The following is a 22,935-nucleotide window of genomic DNA, read 5'->3' on the forward strand; positions in this document are numbered from 1 at the left end:
CTTCCCCTCTACAAGCAGTACTCCTATAAGGGCTAAATACCCAAATGACACATGCTTGTTATTCACTTTTTTCAGCTGAAGCCGTCCAGTCTAGCTTCGCACGGGAACTACTGCTGCTTACCTGGTGCCACAACGTTGCGTAAACGCACAAAAAGCCCGGAACGGGCATTTATATAGGCGTTTTGCGTCTACTTTAGGGAATACCCGTGGTACACATTCGATAGAGGCTTGTAAAGATCGTTCGCAATCATTTTAATTATATAAACCATTCCGCACTAACACCGCGCGCTATTGAACAGCAGGGGGAACAGGGGGGAACAGGAGGGAACGGGGGGGGAACAGCAGGCGTAGCGCGTGCCAGATGGTGTTGAAAACGCGTGTCCTGAAACCGGAAGGACTTAGCTTCATCCGCTTGGTCCGCTACAGTCAATTAAGCCTCTGGGCTTTATGGGAGTGTCCGCTCTTGTTGAATGTCCTTCTTTATGCTCTAACTCGGTCGGCGTCTACGGGCGAAAACATTCATATACAGCTGTGTGGCGTCGAGGCTCTCACACTGATGATGGGATGAGGCACACGTTGCCGCCGGAAATCAAACGATGCAGTTATGCCGCATGCGCACCCACCGACGCCTGGTAGCCCCCGGCATGCCGTCTACGCTGCGCAGTAGCACGCGTCTTGCGTGCTTGTCAACGCTCTCGTTGCTTCGCCCATCGAACGAAACTGTAAGTAATAAAGGAGTGTGCGCATTTATGAACTTGTATTTGTGAATGCGCAACGAGGCTACCACAGCTTCGTATGGCATCTTCGACTGGTCGCATTAGAGCGGTTATACCATTTCATTAATTGCTTCACGAAAGCTTCGCTTCACATGTATTCCAATATGTGCATTGGATGCGAATTCTCTTTTAAATGCATTGGTGCCACATCGGGTCGCAAAATCGCAACTATATATATATCGCTATCTGTTCTGTTTCTGTACTGTATCTGTTTTATTTGAAATCCATCGCGAGGAGCCTCACGTGCATGCTCGCGCGAGCGAACGCTCTTGCCGCGCAGCGAAGCATAGACGGAACGCACGGAGTGATAACGTTTCTGGACAGAACTTCTTGCGTAGCTTCCACAGCGTTGACTGCTGTGTATGGAACGGCGTATAGTTATGCTAGCGACCGCTTGCAAGAACGTTCGTGCGCACATGTACATACACCTTTTAATTGCAATAGGAATTACATGGACAGTTGAAGCGAATTTTCGCTTTCGCCGTCGTTATCATCGTAGGTATACCCATTATTAAGGTATATGCATGCTATATGTTTATGTATACCATATCTGGGGGTTATAGTGAGACACTATTCAATCGCTTAACTTACTCATACGAGGTCTTACATTTCGCATTAAATTATTCCTCAGAATTCTGAGGTTGGCAGTCAGCAAACGAATTTCAAGAAATATAAAATTCACAGAACGTGCATTTTATTTTATATCCGCTCAGACTATTATTAAAAGTGCAATGATAAATCAGTCCTCAAACATGAAAGTGAGTGAATTTTACTGTCGCGGCTCTCCACGGGCAGTGTAGTGGTGCCCATGCGATGTCATTACAGGCACTACAAGGCCCTCACCTTCGACTGTTTGCACGCGCGCCCGGCCGCCCGGCGAAAGCGTAGCCCGCTGTAAGACGTTTCATGTTTGGTTATCTGCTGTTATCGGGAAGCATGCGCTGCTGTGCGTTGACCGGCATGGGCAGTTTCATCCATTTCGTGGTCCTTGATAGCTGTGTGCTTGTGCTCCGCGATGTTTCATCCGTTTCACGACTCGTAGTGGTGCCCGAATACCTCAAAAACAAGCCTTGCAAGGTTGTTCCGGGGGCCTAAAGACAACAGGTGAGCGCGCAGACCCAAGAACATCAGAAGACGCATGTTGTTACGGTGGGCGTGTAACACCCCGGGCAAAAATGATGCTCAGCCACCATGCCTCATCCAAACGGAGGGTGGATCTCTAATTTGCTGTGGTTGTCTCGAGTGGTTACCGGTCGGGCAGGTGCACCGCAGTACTTACAGGCCCCTTTGTGTGTGTGCATGCCTAAGCAAAACGAAGGATGGATTCCTAATTTGCTTTGGTTGTCTCGAGAGGATGCCGGTCTGGCGGACGTCCCGAAGTGTTCACAGGCCCATTTGTGTGTGCGTGAAAGCCCTTTCCGCGAACTGTCAACGCTTTCCGCGAACCAGACAGGCCCCCTGGGCTGCCACCAGCAGAGGCACGCTCGTGAAGACGTCGACTGGGATAATGGATCCGCCGCCCATCCACAACCAGGCGCCTTTTCCGTGAACCAACGACGCGCGAAAGGGAAGGGATCAGGTACCTACGATCTCCAAGACCCGCGGGTAGCCACCAGCGGAGTCAAGCTCGGGAAAACATCGTCCTGGGAAAGTGGGTGCCGCCGCCAAGCACCGTGTGACTCGGTGCATGTCACGTGACGTTGACTTGAGCAAGATCGCTCCTACGATTTTAGTGGGCTTATTTAGAGGGCCCCGCAATGTACTATTTCAATTCATTCTCTTCTCATCTTTCACCAACCATTGAATTAAGCGCGCAAGTTTCGCACTAGAAACCGTCTCGTCCCTGCCTGATCGCCATATTTCACGGGACGCCTGCAGCCTGCCGACAACGCCACGCTACCCAATAGTAACGCCGGTCGGGGTTGAAGAACCAGGCGTCGCAACAACTGGTCGGCAGCGCTGGGGTACGCTACCCTGGAAAACGCAATAATCTACGCGAACACGGTCCTGTGCATGTTTGTGCTCCATGAGTCTCCAGACGTAGTTGCGTCTTGATTGTGCTACACACTCCTCTTACTGGTTGAGAAAGCTGACAAATAGATGCTCCTCATTGAGCACCTGGTCTATGACTTGTGTTTTTCTGTGCCAAGTCTCATTCTGCAACTTCAGTAACTTGCCCAGCTTTCCATTCCGCCTTATATATATATGTATATGGACGGATTCCTCCACTACGGCGTGCCTCATAATCAGTAAGTGGTTTTGGAGTTCATTGAATGTTTTTAATTTATTATATATATATATATATATATATATATATATATATATATATATATATATATATATATAATGTGTGTGTGTTCTGTGGATGTAAGTCCAACCACTGGCATGCGTCGGTATGCTTCTGCACGTGCCGACAAGCGAACCACGTCGCTTCGCGTCGGTAGAAGGCAAAGGGCACGCAACACCCCCCCCCCCCCCCCCCCCCCGACGCTCGCTCCTCGGCTGCGGTGCACTGTCGCTGGACTATTTTGTCTTCAACCGTCAAACTCCTGCCTAAAACAGCCTGGTCTAAATTGAACTTGAAACAATAGGTTAGTGATCTGTATGCTCTTCTAGATATACAAAACTGGTTTGATTAATGAAGGTACGCCTGCAGGAACGGCTTATTTTTACTTTTGATGTAACGATACTGTAAAAAATATCGATATCAGGGCTCGCGTCGTCGTCTGCACTATCGTCTGTCTACAAGATCGCTTTGCAAACACCTACACAATCACGCCCTGTCATATCAGAAGCTGTCGTACGAGTTCAATTTTGGTGGTTCATTGCATAGCCAACTATGTAAGAATTAGGTGTGCATAGTATCATTGAAATTTCTGTATTAGAATTATTATCACGTTGAAGTGAAGGTGAAGAATGATGCAGAGTCAAAACTGGTTGTTAGGAATTTACCTCTTTACTGGGCGAACTTGTTCCCAGCAAAACAAGTAACGCTCAAGCGCAACCAAAGCGGTGAGCGAAGTCGGCGATCGTGGAAAATCTGTTGTGCGGGTCAAGCGCGTCTGCTTTCATATAAGTTGCAGCGTATTTGCCGGTGCCGACGCGCCTTCGAGAAACTACTACACAATTCGTGCCGCGTGTGCAATCAGCTTTACAAAGTCCGTCGACAACAGACAACGGATAGAACCATCGATAACATGCGCGAAATTTCCTATATGTGCAGGCGCGTCCTGCACCAAGCGATAACGTTTAACATTCGTTAGCTGATGAAATGCGGTCACGGGATGCAGATAAAAAAGTATACGTGTCAATATAATTACGCTTGCTGGTGTATGAAAGAAACGCGAAAAAGTGGGTTCAGATAAAATAAGCGAAAATAATTGAAACAACCGTAGCGTTCACACTCACAAAAAAAAGAACATCTAGAACAGCTAAAATTTGCGTAATTCGTTGCTTGTCTCCTCCCGATTCTTGTTTCTGTCTAATCTTGCCGATGAAGCACCTAAATTATATTACTAGGTTGTTTTGAAGCGTCAACCCCGCATCGGGAGGCCTTGACATTGAGCGGCATTGAGTGTAGTGCTAGACATATTTTCGCTCTGTAAAGCCCATGTTATAAGTAACTGGTTTCAACTTGTCAAGTCTGTCTTTCTCGACATTAATGAAATGACATACCGTCATACAATACAAACTTGAGAATAGGAGGGCTTTATTGGTGTCTTTTGTTGCCCTTTGCCAAGTCGTCCTATTCAAGCAAAGGGGTGCTTGAAGAGATATATCAATTTATTTTGGACGCATTCCGAAAAATTATTTTTGGAGGTCGACGCAGTGGTGAACACTGTTGACTGTCTCAAATAGCTTTAAGTCGTCGGTACACGGAGCCATATTGTTCATTCATTAAAATGTTCTTAACACTGTTGCGCCTAGGGTCGCCTTCAGGGCATGGAATCCACCAAGCCCATCGACTACTACGTCAAGTTGTAGAATATGAAGGGAATAGGGTTTATTTGGCTTACTTACATGGCTCCAGTTACGGAAGCCCACTTCATGCCGGAGCAAGTTAAACATCCAAGTTCACATCAGGACCCCATGTCTTCACGCTCGAAAAGTCTGTGCTTTTAATACCGTCCTCTTTCCTAGGCGAGTCGACTAGGGAATCTGAAGAGTGTCCAGCAGCAAATCATGATGCTTGATTACATTGCGATACCATGCCCATGCTCGCAACAACTCGCCGTAACTCCGCCTCCGAAGAGACTGGTTCGGAGTCTGTGGCAAGAAAGCAACCGGCAACAACCTCGTCGTCGTTGTTCCCCTTCTTTTCATGCTTTGCTCAGGCTTCTAGGTAATGGTGGGGCGAGCGACTTTCGTGGAACCCTTCAACAGATGGTGTCCACGCTCCGTTGACGTCTGGATAAGAGGGTGGGTGGTTTGACACGTGGCAAACGTCCATTTAACGCCTTTGTGGTGTTGAGGCGTAACAACACTAACAGAAAGCAAGGAATGCAATACCGATGGAAAGACTTTTGACGCAGTGCAGAGGATAGATATAGACCCGCAGTTAGTAACGGCCCGTCTAGCACCCGATTTGTGCAGGGGCAATATCCACGCTACCTTCCGAGTGCTAGAAGATGTACTGGACTTTAGGGAACTATTGAAGATGCTTGTGAGAAAAGGGAACAAGTATGCTTCCACATATCTTAAGCAGTATGGGAGGAATACCACCAGCACCACAAGAAAGGGAAGGTTTCAGGCGCTTCATGCACTTGAAAACAAAGTTTTCATTGATTGATAGCGTACACACCGTGTCAGACTGAGGAGGAAGGTTACCTGTAGCGTCTTTTACACCATATGAAGAACATAAATGTTCTGCAAAAGCATCACGATTTTCGAGACATCACCATTTTCATCAAGAAGACTTACATCTTTGGCGCTCTCTTTAGAACAGTGAGAGTGCACGAAGCTCCACAAATATTTTTGAATTACGTGTCACGATGGTTTCAACACATCCAGTGTGATCGTAGTGAGGAAAATAATAATAATAATAATTATAATAATAATCTTAGTGGTAATATGGCACTGTATACGGCTCGCAAGACTAAAAAAAAAGGCTGATGCCTCTACGCTAGAGCGTCTGATAGCCAGCCATCTAGATAGAGCACACACGCACACAGTCGCAAGGAAGGGGAGTCCGAATGGCCAGGGGCGTGGAGAGAAAGCTCTCTATGCCAGATATAAGCATGAAGTTGCGGTGTCGGGCCGTACATGCGTGATGGGGCTCAGGCTGTGCTGACCGCTTGTTCAGACGGATTGAACAAAACGAGAGCTGTCAAGATAGCCATCAAGCACCCTGTAGAATATACAGACTAGTGAAATGTGGCGCTGTTATTGCGGGGTGTCCAACTTGAGGGCTTTGAGGGCGTCCTCGTACGCTGGTATGAGCTTGCGACGACTGAAAATAGGGGAGTAGAGGGTGCGTGTTGCAGGCGCTGAACAAGCTCAAGTTTGTCAACGACGAGAGTTTGGTACAGGGATTATACTGATGAGCAGCACTCAACTCGTGACAGAATGATAGAAGTGTAGAGTGCTTGGAGAACCTTAGGTCACCAGGGGAGAGAGACACGGGACACAAACCCAAGAATGGGCCGATGCTTAGATAAAGTGCTGGTGGCATATGGGGAAACGTTGAGAGAAGAGCTGAATGTTACACACAGAATGGGAAGGGCCCGAACAGTCTTTATAGAGGTGCCTCCGAGAAAGTAGGTTCGACACGCAGCAGTTTTGTTGTGGCTGATACGCATGGCAGCACTTTTTTCAGTGCTACTACAAAGTTTGTTATTGTAGGCGCAGTCGTTAGCCTTCACAGAATCTATTTATTTCAAGCGCATATGATGTACATCAGTGTAATGTTGCAGTGGAAGTATTAACTTGTTAGTCAAACAGATTCTCCGAAGATGCATTACGAACTTGCTTTTCAGTTGATCTTTTTCCTGACTACAGTTTATAGTATTGCAGCGAGAAACATTTTAGCGGAAGCTGAGGAGATTTGGCCACTTTAAGCATACTGACTGCATAAAGCACTGACACCTTTTCACTTTCCCCGCAATTCTCTCACACCACCCGCTCTCTCCATAAACAAAAAAAGAGATCAAAAGCCAATTACACTTTTATTGACTAAGCACCTGCTGCTTCTCAAGCAGGCATCGAAGCAATCCTAGTATATGCGGCTGCGTGCTAGGTCTTGCATGATGCAGGTCCTCCTGTGCAGTGTACACGGTGCACATATTGCAAACAGATCATTTCGTCTTGCAGTGCTCAAGTATAAGGAAATACTGACTCAAACATACTTGCACTGTGTCACGTTTACTTCAGTGCGTCCGCGTTCTTGAGTGCTGAACCAGCGATTTATCTCCAAGAAGCCCGTAATACGCATGCACTTGAAAAAAATGAGTGAAGGAGTACTGTGAACATGTACTGAACTGGGTTCACATGCAGAATAGTACAGCGCACTGTAAGCTGAAACGGATGGCTGAAGACTTACGTACTTCCCATTGTTCGGCTACTAGTGTTTTTCGCTTTGAAAAGTTACCTTTGCCACTGCAAATAGCGCAGAGCTCACCCGTTAAACTTGAGTCACCTGAGACCACACGAAACACGCCGCCGTCCACCACCCGAAGTTCCACACCGTTCATTCACCACATCACACGCCACACGAAGTCAGAAGTGCCATATTTTAAATCACTGTAGCGCCAAGCTGAGCTGAAAATTCATTTCCTCCAAGAAAGTTTCACAGCTGGGCTCGTTCACTCGACAGTTACGAACTCGATGGATGCGCTAGGCCTACGCCTAACGTAAACAGCATCGGCGCTAGGCGAGTGCCGATTATCCAGATTTAGGTGTTCGGAAGCATGTTTCCATTCGTTTCGAGCACAACAATATATATATATATATACACCAAACACAGACGTTGTGGTAATCGTGATTCGGTTGGATGTTTTAGCAGATGATCGCGCTGAGACCGGCGGAACGCAGTGGGCAGGTTGGATTTGTCGGCAACGTTCGAAGTCGGTTCGGATTCATGTCGCACTGCTACACCCACGGTCATCGGTCGCGTCATTGTCGGCCTGCTATTACAACACTGTCGTTGAGGAACATTGAGGTCGCGCGCGTCGTGCGTGCAAAGAACTCGGACGATCGTTGGTGTCGGCGTCTTCGCATCCGCAGCCGTTAACAGGCGTAGTAGCCGGAGGCCTCGGAGCCTCCGGTTGGTTGAGGCCGGCGACGCATCGCAGCCTCTGATTGGTGCACGCCGGCGAAGCATCGGCAGTCGAGAAAATTGCGGTGCGTCGCCATGCTCCACCCTGTTCCCGACCGAGGCTTTTGACGCTTTTGACGCATTGCCCTTATGAAAATGAACCATGAGTTTCTGTAGACAACGCTGTGTGTTCCTGATGTGACATCAGACATTCAGAAGGAATGCATCGTCTAATGTTTTTTGGCATCACAAGTACATCAGAGGCTCAAATGACAATGCACCTTATGATTTCTGATGAGAAGAGTAAACAGCTTTTTTGTGTTGTTTGTAATGTCAAAGTACATCATATATGAATGTGTACGATGCCAAGTCCTGAAATATTCTTTGTAATGCGATAGAAGTAAATGGCTCATGTGGCGGGAAATCCGGCATTGTCGGTTTGAGCACACGATGTACAAAGAGGTTACAAACTCTCAACCTTTCATGCTCGTCGAACCCACTACCTATGGTGGTAATTAAGGCTACGAACACACGACCTTTGGTGTTGATTAAGGCACAGGTAATTAAGACAGGTATTTAAGATATAGCTAATTAATGCACTCGAACCCACGACCCTTAGTGGAAGTCGAACCCTTGACCTTTGGTGTTAATGATGGCAATATTATTTGACATGTAACATGTAACTGTGACATGTACACACGCCACAGCTGATCCACGTTGCACGTTCGTACAGCGAAGAGTGATTTCTGCTTACTGTAGTTACTGCTGCACCTATAGGCCACACATTGGTTCCTCAACAACTTTGTGTGAACCGACATGAGATAAAGTTTTCGCAGAACTAGCTATAACATCTCCAGATCGTTCTGCAGCAAGTGATACAGCGTGTATTTCTGTGGTTGATCGCCAAGTTTTGTTAATTTTCTGTCCTTCCTACCACGCAGGGTACACGCGCACTCACTTCAAGACTACGATCCTCCCCCTCAAGAACAGCCTCTCCTCAATGATACGTAGTGACATTAAATGAAAGGAAAATATCACATCCTTAACCAGACTGATACTGTGTTTTCCTTTCATTTAACCTCCTTCTGCATGTAAGAAAGCATTGATATGCCCAATAAACGTTTTTGCTAAATTTCTTTCGTTGAGTAATGTCTAACATGCACCATATGTACTGGCACACGTACATGTTTTCAAAAGTGCTGCATCTTTGCTGGACATACATACACGCATACAGGCTGCATGTATCAAGCACCAAAGACAGTCACGAAGAGGTAACATCTCTAAATAAGGCCTGACTGCCATTGGGACACATCAGAAAATGTTACAACACGTAGTGGCCAATTTCGTTATAGCAGTGCTATGAGCACCAGCAGTCTAATGTATAAGCTCATTAGAGATTCATTAGGAAGACATAAGAAAGTCACCAGAAAACTGCTTTGAGGCGCACATTAGGAAGACATTTCATGCTCACAAGCAAAACAATCATCAATAATTGAACAGAAAGACGGTGGCCAATATGTTTTAGAATGACATTAGGAATACATCAGAAAATTCTAAAGAAACTCATCAGAAAGTCTAATGGCTGTGATGGCAAAACTCATAAGACTTTCATATGAAACTCGTCTCATATTTTCTTAAGGAATGGCGCGGTGCCGAAGCTTGCCGACGAGTGTCAGTGGTTGGGCCTTTAGGCTGGATGTGACGCTCCCTTGGGTGTTGTCGCGGGTGACAGTGATGCGCAATTCCCCCGCGATGAAGGACCGCTGTCGTCGTTAGCGGAACGAAAGCGTGAGAAGAGTGTAGTGCCGCTCAAGACGGGCGACGATGACTAGAATATGGAACCAAACTAGTGCGCGTCGTCTGTATGGAAACAAAGCGCGCTAATCACAGCGTTCTCTCCCTAATATAAACTGTGTACCTGTGTAATGATAATGCTAATACAGGAATAATGTATAAGCTAAATAATAATAATACAAAACTAATATGATCATCATTACATAGTGAGCAATATGGCCGCTACGGTAGCGACTGGTGGGGCTTGTCCCGCTGCTAGCTCGCTGGTTCTGGGCTTTTTCTTACCGCTTGCCGGAAGGTATTTGTGTGTACGGTACTCTAACATGAATACAGATATCTTTATTATATGTCACCAGGTGACTAAGAGGCCTCAACTGTCAAGAAAAAAACACTTCGAACAATAACCTTACATCGTTTATTGTCAATGGAGAATGAAGCAGTACATGTCCACAATTTTCGTACAGCTCTGGTGCAGTTAATGCTGTCAACCACTGAGTGTACAACACACAAAAACACAGATAGCCATCTATTTAATGGAATCGAAAGCTAAAATCGAGCGAAGTTTTCTCATCGTGTTCGGCGTGCCGCTAAAGCAGGGAGAGCGAAGCTTCAGACGATATTTCTTCTGAGCTACCTTCGTACTTGTATTGCGGACAGTGCTGCTTGACGTCTTTTATACTATACTTATGTTGTCTGCGTTCGACAATTGCAGCTATATTAAAAAAAAGTGATCAGTAAAGATACATTCTCAGCTAAATAAGCTCGAGGTTCAATGTCACATTGTTTTCATAACATATTGGAGAGAGGCAAGACGTGTAGAGATAAAAATAAACGCTATATTAAATTTTATATCACATATTGTCTGCTCTTGATATTTCTGCTGCACACTTAGTGGTCAGGTGCGCCAGTAAATGCGTTAACACAAGTGGAGTACTCGTAAGAAAACGAGGGACGTTATGGAGACAACAGTGCTTACAAGGACCTCATTGTGTGAACAAACAAGGACACTAAGTAGAATTATAAGTAAACTCAATTGATGCTCACAGATCCCTGAAAAGTGTAATTTACGGTTTCATCTTGAGAAAATATCCCGGTTTCAGTATTCAAACACGGCAAAGAGGTTACAAGGAGATGAACACTCCAATTCAGTAACAGAGGTGAGCAAGGGACGCCTCAACCTGGAGCCAACGTTTCAACGAGGCAACGTATTTGTGAGGGCCGTGACGAAGACAAGTTCCCACGCTGAGGATTCCCTTGCTCGTCCACTGTTGATTGCCTGAATGTTAAGCCAAACTCACTCCGAGTACATTTCAAAAACTTTATGGGAACACACGGTGCTCAGATTTGGGATCTGCTGTTTGAAGAGAAAGAAAAATTGTTTTTAGTAATTTGCCACATTTAAGAAGTGCGGAGTAGGCCGGTTGTACGAACTTGCTGTTTCCCGCAATCTCTTACGTTGCAAGGCTAGCCTAGTTATTCATTTCATGCAAACTGTACTTGAGCCTTTTCTAGTTAACAAATGTGAGATGATGCACTTATCTAGATCTAATTCTAATCTTATCACTTGCCATATTAACAGCATTCCAGTAGATTTTGTCATGTCATATATCTCGGTGTACACACTACAAACAACATAAATTCGACCATTAATATAAAGTACATCATTAAGAATGCTAATCCCATGCTCGGGTACCTACGGTGCAACCTTTTAAAACCGTCTATTTTAAAAGTACAGCTTTACAAGACTAATATGCTCGAAACTTGAATAGACATCTCCAATATGGCATCCCAGTCGCATTAAGCATATTACTACACTTAAACTAGAATAGGCTAACTCTACTCGTTTAATTCTTTCTAATTAGAACCATACCGCGAGTATAACCTCAATGAAAACTAACCTAGCGCTTATTGCACTAGCTAACCACCGCAGGGTCGCCAGTCATCCGCTATTTCATGAAATTTGTCATCACACTACACTCCACGACGACTTCATACTGCGGCCTCAGTACATTTCAAATCACATCGATCATCGCAGTAAGGTAGGAATTGAGTCATGTTGCGCGAAGTCTTCCAATGTACCATCCACCGTATATATCGGGAATGGAACCACCTTCCCTCAACTATTGTAGCCATCACTGATAACAACCTTTCTGCAAAACATTAGCTCACATTATGTAATCAGAAGAATCATTAGGTTACCAGAACTCACTGCACTTGTTTGTTTGTTTGCTTTACTCTACTAATTTGTAACCACTCCCCTCTTCAATGCCATATGGCCCTGACGGTGATTTAAATAAAAAAATATAACAATGAAATGAAGAGTGACTGCCATAGTTTCAGTCAACATAAAGTATCATTTTCTCAAAATTTCACTGAGCGTTCTTCAAGGTTTTAACTTCTTTTGCATTTTCATGTAACAAATTAATGTTGTGAGGGAGCATGTGATACTTCGTGGTAATTCCTGTGATCATGATTTCCAAAGAGAAGATGACAGAGCTTGTGCATTAGCAAGTAGTAGCTTGGTACGTTGTTTCTGCTCTGGTACTCATGGCTATAATGACTAGAAAAGAAACACGTTGGGACTCAAGACGTTACTTCTTCCATTCTCATAAAACGCCCTTAAAAGCAAGTAAGCTTGTGTGTAAAATTTTAACATTCCCACTCGGTACGATAGAAAACTGTAGACTGCTGCTTTCCTGATAGGGCTCACACCCTTCTATCTCGTAAACTTACAAACATTTCATGGTGAGGCACGTTGTGCAAGAGAACCTGTTGTCATTATGCTGACTGTTTAACTTCTCATGGCTTGACATGGGCAGCTTGCAGGCGAATAACCTCTCTTTTGTCCGTGTTCCTGAAAAGAGAAATGATGAAGCCTGGACAAACATGCAAGCAAAATATGGTGAAACAAAAAGTTAGTCCAATAAATGTAAAAATCACGGTTCTGGGTGAAGTGTTCAGAACCATACCTTGCAAGGATTCTGGCCCAGTGGTGGCACATTCACTGTTGACTTGTGCGCCTAGAGACAACAGCGTTCAAAGGGGTGAATACATATGAACAGTGTCATGGCGGCTGAAGTAGAAAAAAAAAACCTCAATTACTGTGCTGGAAGTATGGGTTAGTTTATGATTCAAGTATGACTAAGAAAAGTGCACAAAACACTCCGTGACAGAAAAGAACACAGGCACAAACACTGTTTTGAATGTGCATTTCTTTCAATGCTGTCTTTGTGTGGGCTGTGAATAGTGAAGCCTTGATTAGATGATATTTTTTCTGCCAGATACTAGGTTATAAACAGCCTTCTTATTGTACATCGAATGCAATAAATCCAACTGTATAACTGGAAGTACATTTGCCAATAATGTGCAGTGAATTTATCGCAGTGTATCTTTTATGCAGAAACAGACCAAACTATTTATTATTTATGCTGTACTCCGCGTTAGAAAGCTTAGCAACGTGGCAAAATGACAAGAGTCTCGTTCGAATTCTGTTTGAAGAGCAAAAACTTTATCATTATTAATATTTTCCCTATTTTAAGAAATGACTACTGGATTCTGTTTTGTCCGCCTCGCACGCGAAGAAATTCAAATTTGAAAATGCGAAGCAGTGCTTTTTTACTTACCAGTGCACACACCCAGAGGCTGCAATGTTAATCCGCTTGCGTGGGTAGTTTCCAAACAGACGGTGCCGAGTTTTTCCAAACGGAAGAATTTTCACGCTAGCTAGCCCATATTTTTTTCACAAGCAACACGTCTTTACGCGGCCAGATGCGGCAGATGACTAACGAAGGAAGCCGTGCATGCAGCCGTGCATGCAGCCATTATGCCAGTTAAACGCCGCAGCTGATAAAATTCACCGTCTTTAAGCACGTTCGCTTGGTGGCGGCTATCGAATTTCGGACGCATAAACTAGCTTGGATATTATCGAATTTTGGACGCATAAACTAGCTAGGATATTGTTATCTAATTAAAACGAACCTGCGTGATGCTGCTCAAAGGAAGCGACCGCCCGGTTGGCAAATACCACCACCGCATAATTTGAATCAATAAACGACACGAACTGCAATTGATACCGGTAGGCGGCTGCTTATCCCATGTCAGTGGTACCTGGAAACAATTATTCAAGCAATAAAGCACATACTCTAATAACAGAACTCCAATAAAAACAGTTGTCTGCTTATTTTATCAAACATGACATAACTATGTTTGTCGGTTACAATATATACATATTTATATCACATATTTAGCCGCGTTCAGTAGCCCCAACCGAAAAACTAAAAAATAAAGTATGCGACCAAATTACAGTAGAAAAGCAATCGTGCCCGTCATGCTGGAACGCAACGCCGTTGATTTTTCGCCATCTGTGGAGATTTCTGGAACTTGAGGGTGCGTGGGGCCTGGTTTTACCATGCTATACCTCTTAACCGAACGAACGCGGAGCGCAGCGTTATATGAAAAAGCGCGGGAGGAGGAAAGTGGAGAAAGAGCTGAGGGGAGACGGCCTGCGCATGCACTGAGTTGCAACCACAGCATCTGCCGCCGCGTGGGTAATCTCATCTGCGCTTCCAAGGCGTGGGGGGGGGGAGGATACTAGGTGGCGTGAGGTTGGGAGGGTTACGCTCGTCCGCAGCGTCAGCTGCTGAAATCAGCCCACGGTACCAGTGTGTGCGACAGGAATCACTGGTCCTGCAAGAGGTGATGACGAGCGGCTACAAGTAAGGCTCTATGTGACGCTTCCTTCGGTGTTGTCGCCGCTGACACTGGTGGCACGATTTTGCCACGACGAAGGGCCGCTCTCATCGTTGGTGGAACCAAAGTGTGAGAAGAAAAGCGTAGTGCCGTGCAAGACGGGCTGTGCGGCGACGACGGCTGCGATATGGCGTTAGAGTAACGCGCGCCGTTTGCATGGAAACAAAGCACCGCCTGAGCTGCATGGAGGCCGTTGCGAATTGCGCCCACGCGTAACCCACAATCTGCCTATATTGATCTCCTAATTAGCGGGGGAGTCGCGCCACACTTCGCCCCCGTTTGCAATGGGCCGCCCGAGCGTTATTGTCTGAGCCAGCTGCACTACTCACATCGTTCTCGTCCAAATATATATCGCGTACCTATATAATCATATTTTACAAAATATTGACACGCGAAATGAAATCAGTATAGAGCTGCTCTCATATTTCACATTATGGAGTATCGTAATCGTCGGTGAAGTTATTTTAAAAGAAAAAGTTGTTAGCATAGCACTAACAGGTGGCCAATACCTGTATTTCCAACGTTATCGAGTGATTAAGCGTTTCATTGACTATATAAAGTGACCATAAATTGTATGAGAAGGTCGATGCAAGCGGCTTCGCGTTTACCTTCCTTAATTAGTGGCCGCTCTAACGCGCGTTTGACAATGGAATAAAGCTCAGCCTCATATGGCGCAGGACACAATATAGGACAGATAACTACGCCCTCAGTGCTGTCACACCAATTCAATTCCACAGTACATGCGGGCATGTTCACGGTCTCAACAACTTGTACTGGTCTCTGCTAAAGGCGCACAATGTTTGAATTATAGTTATTATTTTATCAGCAATCCTAATAAACACAAAACGTTGCGCAGGCTCACAAATTAGCAACATGCACAGGGCAGCACAAGGATGGGGGAAACTTTTGTTGCCAGTCTTTCTTGTCATAAGAAATCAAGAGAGTGGCTTGGTGTAGCTTAGAAAATAATCCGCTATATGTTCTGTGGAAATCTGCAAAATTGGCCTGTCCTATTGTTATTTAGTTACTGCACGAGTAGCCAAACAGATGAGAGTAGCCCCACGAGCACTGTGAAAGGGAGATCGGAAATTTGCTGTCAAGAGGCCACAGTGGCTGAGCCTCTCTGCCAAACGTAAAATGTGTCCTTAATAAAGCATGTATTGTGGAAAATCGGGTATGCTTTCACATGTAATATTCAAATCCATACATCACAAGTAATATTTCATTCCTTTCCATATTGCTCACTATTGTACAAATCTTATTGCAACGCTGTGTGTCTTGTAATATAACCTGGCCAACAGGAGCTCCGATAATTGATTACACGAAAAGAAACCTTGCATGAGGCTTGATATTGCATTTAAAGCATGTGAATTGCGCTCATGATATCATGTGCCTACATGTGGGTCAGCTTAGCATCAGTCGCTTTCTTCTCTACTTCTTTAATCGATTACACGTGAAATTATAGGGTGCCCCCTGTCACTGTTGTATTCCTGCACGCACTAGAACGGCATATGCTATGTACAAGCATCCCTTTACATCACTCTAAAGTCAAGATGGTGCATATTTGCCGTCAGAAGTGAGAGAGATAGCAACGAGAGGAAAGGCAGGGAGGTCAACCAGACGAGCGTCCGTTTTGCTAGCCTACATTAGGGGTGAGGGAAAGGTTGAATAGAAAGAAGAAAAGAGGAAGGAAGGAAGCATCGTTACACCAAAGTCGAGTTCCATAGAATATTCTTAAAAGCGTAACCGTCTGGCATTCATTAAAACCACTGAAACGTAAGGCTCCATGCACAGCCTTCCTGGCGAGACAAATGAAGTCTATAGTGAAAAACCACAGAGTTTGGCAGGAAGGACACAAATAGCTAAGTAATGAGTGTTTTGACATCGAAGATGACTGGAAGATTACGATCGTTCGAGCGTGGCGCATGTCTCGTTTCGGCCACCTAGCCTTCTTCAGTGTGAAAACATTCTTTGTACATAAACCTCCTTCTAGATTAACTGAACAGTGATCCCATAATAAATCAATTGTAGCGCAAAAGACAGACGCGTGCTTCAGGTGCATCGTCAACGCCTCGCTCGAGAGCAGAGCTCGCGCGCTCAGTGCCCGACGCTTGATCAACAGACCTGCCTGTGTAACGTGCAAGATTCTGGCTTGTTAATTAAACCGCCTTACATATTGAAAAACCTAGCAACCTCCACCAAATATGTCATCATCATCATCAGCCTGGTTACGCCCACTGTAGGGCAAAGGCCTCTCCCATACTTCTCCGACTACCCCGTCATGTACTAATTGTGGCCATGTTGCCCCTGCAAACTTCTTAATGTCATCCGCCCACATAACTTTGTGCCGCCCCCTGCTACGCTTCCCTTCCCTTGGAATCCAGTGCGTAACCCTTAATGACCATCGGTTATCTCCCCTCCTCATTACATGTCCTGCCCATGCCCATTTCTTTTTCGTGATTTCAACTAAGATGTCCTTAACCCGCGCTTGTTCCCTCACCCAATCTACTCTTTTCTTATTCCTTAACGTTACATCCATCATTCTTCTTTGCATAGCTCGTTGCGTTTTCCTCAATTTAAGCAGAACCCTTTTCGTAAGCCTCCAGGTTTCTGCCCCATACGTGAATATTGGTAAGACACAGCTGTTACACACTTTTCTCTTGAGGGATAGTGACAACCTGCTGTTCATGAATTGAGAATGCCTGCCAAACGCACCCCAGCCCATTCTTATTCTTCTGATTATTTCAGTCTCATGATGCGGATCCGTGGTGACTACCTACCCTAAGTAGATGCCTTCCCTTACCACTTCCAGCGCCTCGCTACCTATCGCAAAGTAATGTTCTCTTCCAAGACTGTTAATCATTACTTTAGTTTTCTGCAGATTAATTTTTAGACCCACCCTTCGGCTTTGCCTCTCCAGGTCAGTGAGCATAAATTGCAGTTGGTCCCCTGAGTTACGAAGCAAGGCAATATCATCAGCGAATCGGAAGTTACTAAGCTATTCTCCATTAACTCTTATCCCCAATACTTCCCAATCCAGGTCTCTAAATACCTCCTGTAAACACGCTGTGAATAGCATTGGAGAGATCGTATCTCCCTGCCTGACGCCTTTCTTTATTAGGATTTTGTTGCTTTCTTTATGGAGGCCTACGGTGGCTGTGGAGCCGCTATAGATATCTTTGAGTATTTTTACATACGGCTCGTCTCTACACCCTGATTCCGCAATGCCTCCATGACTGCTGAGGTTTCGGCTGAATCAAACCCTTTCTCGTAATCAATGAAAGCTATATATATGGGTTGCATATATTCCGCACTTTTCTCCGTCACCTGATTGATAGTGTGAATATGGTCTATTGTTGAGTAGCCTTTACAGAATCCTGCCTGGTCCTTTGGTTGACAGAAGTCTAAGGTGTTCCTGATTCTATTTGCGATTACATTAGTAAATACTTTGTAGGCAACCGAAAGTAACCTGATCGGTCTATAATTTTTCAAGTTTTTGGCCTCCCCTTTCTTATGGATCAGGATTATGTTAGCGTTCTTCCAAGATTCCGGTACGCTCGAGGTCATGAGGCATCGTGTATATAGGGTGGCCAGTCTTTCTAGTACAATGTTAACACCGTCCTTCAACAAATCTGCTGTTACCTTATCCTCCCCAGCAGCCTTCCCCCTTTGCATAGCTCCCGATGCGTTCTTTACTTCTTCCGGCATTACTTGGGGGATTTCAAGTTCCTCTAGACAATTCTCTCTCACGTTATCGTCGAGGGTGCTACTGGTACTGTATAAGTCTCTATAAAACTCCTGAGCCACTTGAACTATCTCATCCATATTAGTAATGATATTGCCACTTTTGTCTCTTAACGCATACATCTGGTTCTTGCTTATTCCTAGTTTCTTCTTCACTGCTTTTAGGCTTGCTCCGTTCCTGAGAGCATGTTCAATTCTATCCATATTATAGTTCCTTATGTCAGCTGTCTTACGCGTGTTGATTAACTTAGAAAGTTCTGCCAGTTATCATCTAGCTGTAGGGTTAGAGGCTTCCATACATTGGCGTTTCTTGGTCAGATCTTTCGTCGGCTGCGATAGCTTATTGGCATCCTGTCGGACGGAGCAACCACCGACATCTATTGCACACTCCTTAATGGTGCCCATAAGATTGTCGTTCATTGCTTCAACACTAAGGTCCTCTTCCTGAGTTAAAGCCGAATCCCTGTTCTGTAGCTTGATCCGGATTTCCTCTAGTTTCCCTCTTACCGCTAACTCATTGATTGGCTTCTTATTTACCAGTTCCTTCCGTTCCCTCCTCAAGTCTAGGCTAATACGAGTTCTTACCATCCTATGGTCACTGCAGGGCACCTTGCCGAGCACATCCACATCTTGTATGATGCCAGTGTTAGCGCAGAGTATGAAGTCTATATCATTTCTAGTCTCGCCATTTTGGCTGCTCCACGTCCACTTTCGGCTAACTTGCTTGCGGAAGAAGGTATTCATTACCCGCATATTACTTATTCTGTTCTGCAAACTCTACTAATAACTCTCCCCTGCTATTCCTAGAGCCTATGCCATATTCTCCCACTCACTTGTCTCCAGCCTGCTTCTTGCCTACCCTGGCATTGATGTCGCCCGTCAGTATAGTGCATTTTGTTTCCGCCGATTCCACGTCTTCATAAAAGCTTTCGATTTCCTGGTCATCATGACTGGATGTAGGGGCGTAGATCTGTACGACCTTCAATTTGTACCTCTTTTTAAGTTTCACAACAAGACCTGCCACCCTCTCGTTAATGCTATAGAATTCCTGTATGTTACCAGCTATATCCTTATTAATCAGGAATCCCACTCCTAATTCTCGTCTCTCCGCTAAGCCACGGTAGCACAGGACGTGCCCGCTTTTTAGCACCGTATATGCTTCTTTGGTCCTCCTAACCTCACTGAGCCCTATTATATCCCATTTACTACCCTCTAATTCCTCCAATAACACTGCTAGACTCGCCTCATTAGAGAAAGTTCTACCGTTAAACGTTGCCAAGTTCAGATTCCAATGGCGGCCTGTCCGAAGCCAGGGATTCTTAGCACCCTTTGCTGCGTCACAGATCTGACCACCGCCGTGGTCTGCTGCTTCGCGGCTGCTGGGGACAAAGGACCGGGGTTCGATTGTTGCATCCATATAGGAGGTTGTGGCCAAGTACTGCACCAGGGTGGCCAATCCTGCTCTGGTGAGAGAGTGCGTTACCGGTTCTGGTCACCGGGATCAGGCCGCACTCCAGGCCTGTTTATGCAATTTTCTCAACACGCGGATATTTTTTTCCGGTGGAAAATCGCGGGCTACCGGGATTCAAACCACGGTCTTCTTCCACGCGAGGCGGCTACTCTACCTCTTCGCCACCGCAGGAGTTGTACGCCTCATTTAACATACCACCAAATATGTAAGGAGGTTTACCAGCCAGAACGTTGCACAATACAGGGGCAGGCCTGCTGATCAAGCGTCGGGCAATGAGCGCACTAGCTCTGGGGTGGTATTCTGTAACAATCCACCTAGTAGACTCTCCACTAGGTGGACTCTCACAGAATTCCTCCCCTGTTCTCGAGCGAGGCGTTGACGATTCGCCTGCAGCACACGCCTATCTTCATCGCTACAAAACCACTAAATAAACAAATAAATAAATAAATATATAAATAAATAAATAAATAAATAAATTGTTTAAAATTTCGAATTCACATTAGATACGAGAACCCCCGTATCTTTAGATGGTCACAAGCGTACTGGGAAAGAGACATGGCAGTATTCGTATAGCTTTAACGCCAGCGGGACAGTAAAATAGCGTAAAGACAGGAACTGAACACCGCCCAACTCACCTGCGAAAAAAGTCGCCGCAAAGCCGCTGTCCTGGTTCGAGCGGCCCGACTGGAAGTGAATGCTCATACCGCCCTCGGAGGTGATAGTGGGTGGCAGAGAGGAGCCGCAGAAGGGCCCGTGCTTCCGGCTTGTGCCGTCGCCCTTCTTGCTGAATATTTCCACATGGTCGTAATCGCAGTTTTGCTGCCGGCGAAGGAGTATATAATCGAGTTACACGGTGATAAGGTATAAAGAAAATATGCAGTATAATGTTAATACTATGAGTGCCACTGGCAGAACAGTCCGGGAGGTCAACCAGACGTACCTCACAGTTTGCTGCCCTCAACGAAGAAAGGAGTGACAATCATATGAAGCCAAAAAATACTGAAGTCAAGGAAAGTATAGGATGATATTGATCATTGCTTGAAACAAAATGAAAAAATAATAAGCTAAGTGGAAATGGATCAAGTGGACCGAAAAAGAGCTTCTCGTTGTTCTACGTAAGCTGCGCTGGCACTCGAACGAAGCGATTGCCGGCAGCTTTTGTATGGCTAGCCTGCCGCAAGCAACACTACTCTTTTTTCTCCTAGACGTGCACAGGCTTGTTGCATATTCCCTAGATATTTTTCATGGGACGTCACGGACTCAGCTTCTCGCCATGCTAGCACCTAAACAAGGTGGCCACGATGGCGTAAGCACACCTTATCATCACGCGTACATTGTTTTGCTAATCCGATTATCCCTGTTACCGATTTGTCGCTAAGTGAAAGACGCGCTTTTCGTGCAATAGTCACTTTTCTTGTTTACGCAGCTTCTGGAAGTGCTAGTTGCCTAAGGTGGCGGCCACGATGACGTCAATGCGAACCATCTATCCGCAAGCATGCGCGCGCACGTTTGCGTGTTGTATGCGCACACATGGTAAGACCGCACTGTAACCGCAGGCGAACGGCTCTCAGAATCAAAGCATTTAACTTTTTCCCCGGAGAATATTACATATAGCACTCTGTGACTCAACTTTTGACGGCGCAACCTTCCCGGTTTTCCGCAAGTTTTGCTTTGCGCAAGGATACATCTTGCTCTCACGCTTTCCGATTGGTTGCGTATAAAATTTCCCCCTTTCGTTCACTAACAATAGCGTCACATTACCTCAGGAAATCACAGGCGCTTTACGGAATAACATCGCCACAATTCAAGACATTAATTTCCTGAACTTAATATCAAGGCACCGAGGAAAACATAACAGCCATTATACAATTAAAGGCTCGCTGGCTCGCTTGTGACGGTTAGATTCCCTCCTTTAATTTCCTAATTCTTTACTTCCTTCATTTGCTTTTTTTTCGGTATAGGAACAACGTAGGGGGAACTACAACGTAATTTTTTTTCTTTTCCATTTCGGCCATTAGCCCTCCGCGAATGGTCAAACTTTTTTGGGGCGCGAACTTGGCCTGTCTCGCAGTCGACGTCATCAAAACAACGAAAACGCTCCATCTCACAATGAGATGTACACACTGATTATGGATGCCTAGGCTGAACGATATCAACAAAAAAAAAAAATAGGGAGAGTTACTTCCGATTCTGTGTCTTTCTCGGCATTAGTCCTCCGCTATCGTTCGCAATTTCTTCCCAACTGGCCAGTGCCCACTGCCGCAGCCTTCTACGCGACCTCACAAAACCGCGAAAATCCACTCCGTCAAGTGACATGTATTATGTCCCATATATATATATGTATTCAATAGCCGGAGGCACTCTTGCTGCTAAAGGAATAGAAGATGGCTTTCCTCTGATTGCTCTGGCGCTTGCTACTCGGAGCCACTGGCCAGAACTTATTTTTTTGCGTATAAATTAACTTCGAAACGGAGGATCAAGTGTGTGTGTGTGTGTGTGTGTTTGTGTGTGTGTGTGTGTGCTCGCGCCCGCCCGCCCGCAGAAATAGGTCCTGTACCTCATAGTCACCGTACCCTTCTCGAAGGTGAAAGTGAGTGAAGCTCAGCGTAGTCGGGTAGCCGGTAGTGATCTCCCAGACGCAGTTCATGTAGTGCCGGTACGGGTCCGGAAACGATGGACTCGTGATGGTCCCACTCAATGCCTCGATCCTGCCGCCGCACGCTTCTGCGGAGAGTACACATAGACGCATGCGTTTCAGTGAGTGAAGTGACGCCATAGCTGATAACGTACCCTACTGCAAAACCCAGTGCCACGTCGTATTATTAATTGGCCTAGTGTCGCGCTGAATGCTGAAGCGCTGTACTTGTGGGACATACTGGGTAGCGCTGGGTACTGTCGCGCTAAGCAGCTCTAGAGCGAAAAATATGCGCTGCCTGCCGACCATACATACATTTCTAAATAAAGGAAAATGAGAAAGAGAGAGAGAAAGAGAGAGAGAGAGAGAGCAGTTCATTGCAGTAAAAATAAGCAGACCCATTATAAAGAAAGACGGCTTCACCAGTAGTCTCACCTCCCCTTTATGCATCACAAGCCTGGTACCCTACCACTACGCGACGCCAGAATATTTTTTCTTGTTTTAAATGCAAGTA

The 22,935-nt window shown here is 45.5% G+C and overlaps 1 protein-coding gene across 1 annotated transcript in view; it reads right to left on the reverse strand.

The window, feature by feature from the left end:
- Window positions 1–22,935, reverse strand: part of LOC126547714 (uncharacterized) — a 132,404-nt gene that overhangs the window by 69,203 nt on the left and 40,266 nt on the right. The window contains exons 2-3 of the mRNA XM_055063357.2: window positions 22,344–22,510; window positions 20,422–20,605 (exon numbers count right to left, since the gene is read on the reverse strand). Coding sequence (XP_054919332.2) covers window positions 20,422–20,605; window positions 22,344–22,510 — 351 coding nt within the window. The remainder of the gene's footprint in view (window positions 1–20,421; window positions 20,606–22,343; window positions 22,511–22,935) is intronic.

The sequence above is a fragment of the Dermacentor andersoni genome, chromosome 1 (assembly GCF_023375885.2).
Source record: "Dermacentor andersoni chromosome 1, qqDerAnde1_hic_scaffold, whole genome shotgun sequence".
In the NCBI taxonomy this organism is placed as follows: domain Eukaryota; kingdom Metazoa; phylum Arthropoda; class Arachnida; order Ixodida; family Ixodidae; genus Dermacentor; species Dermacentor andersoni.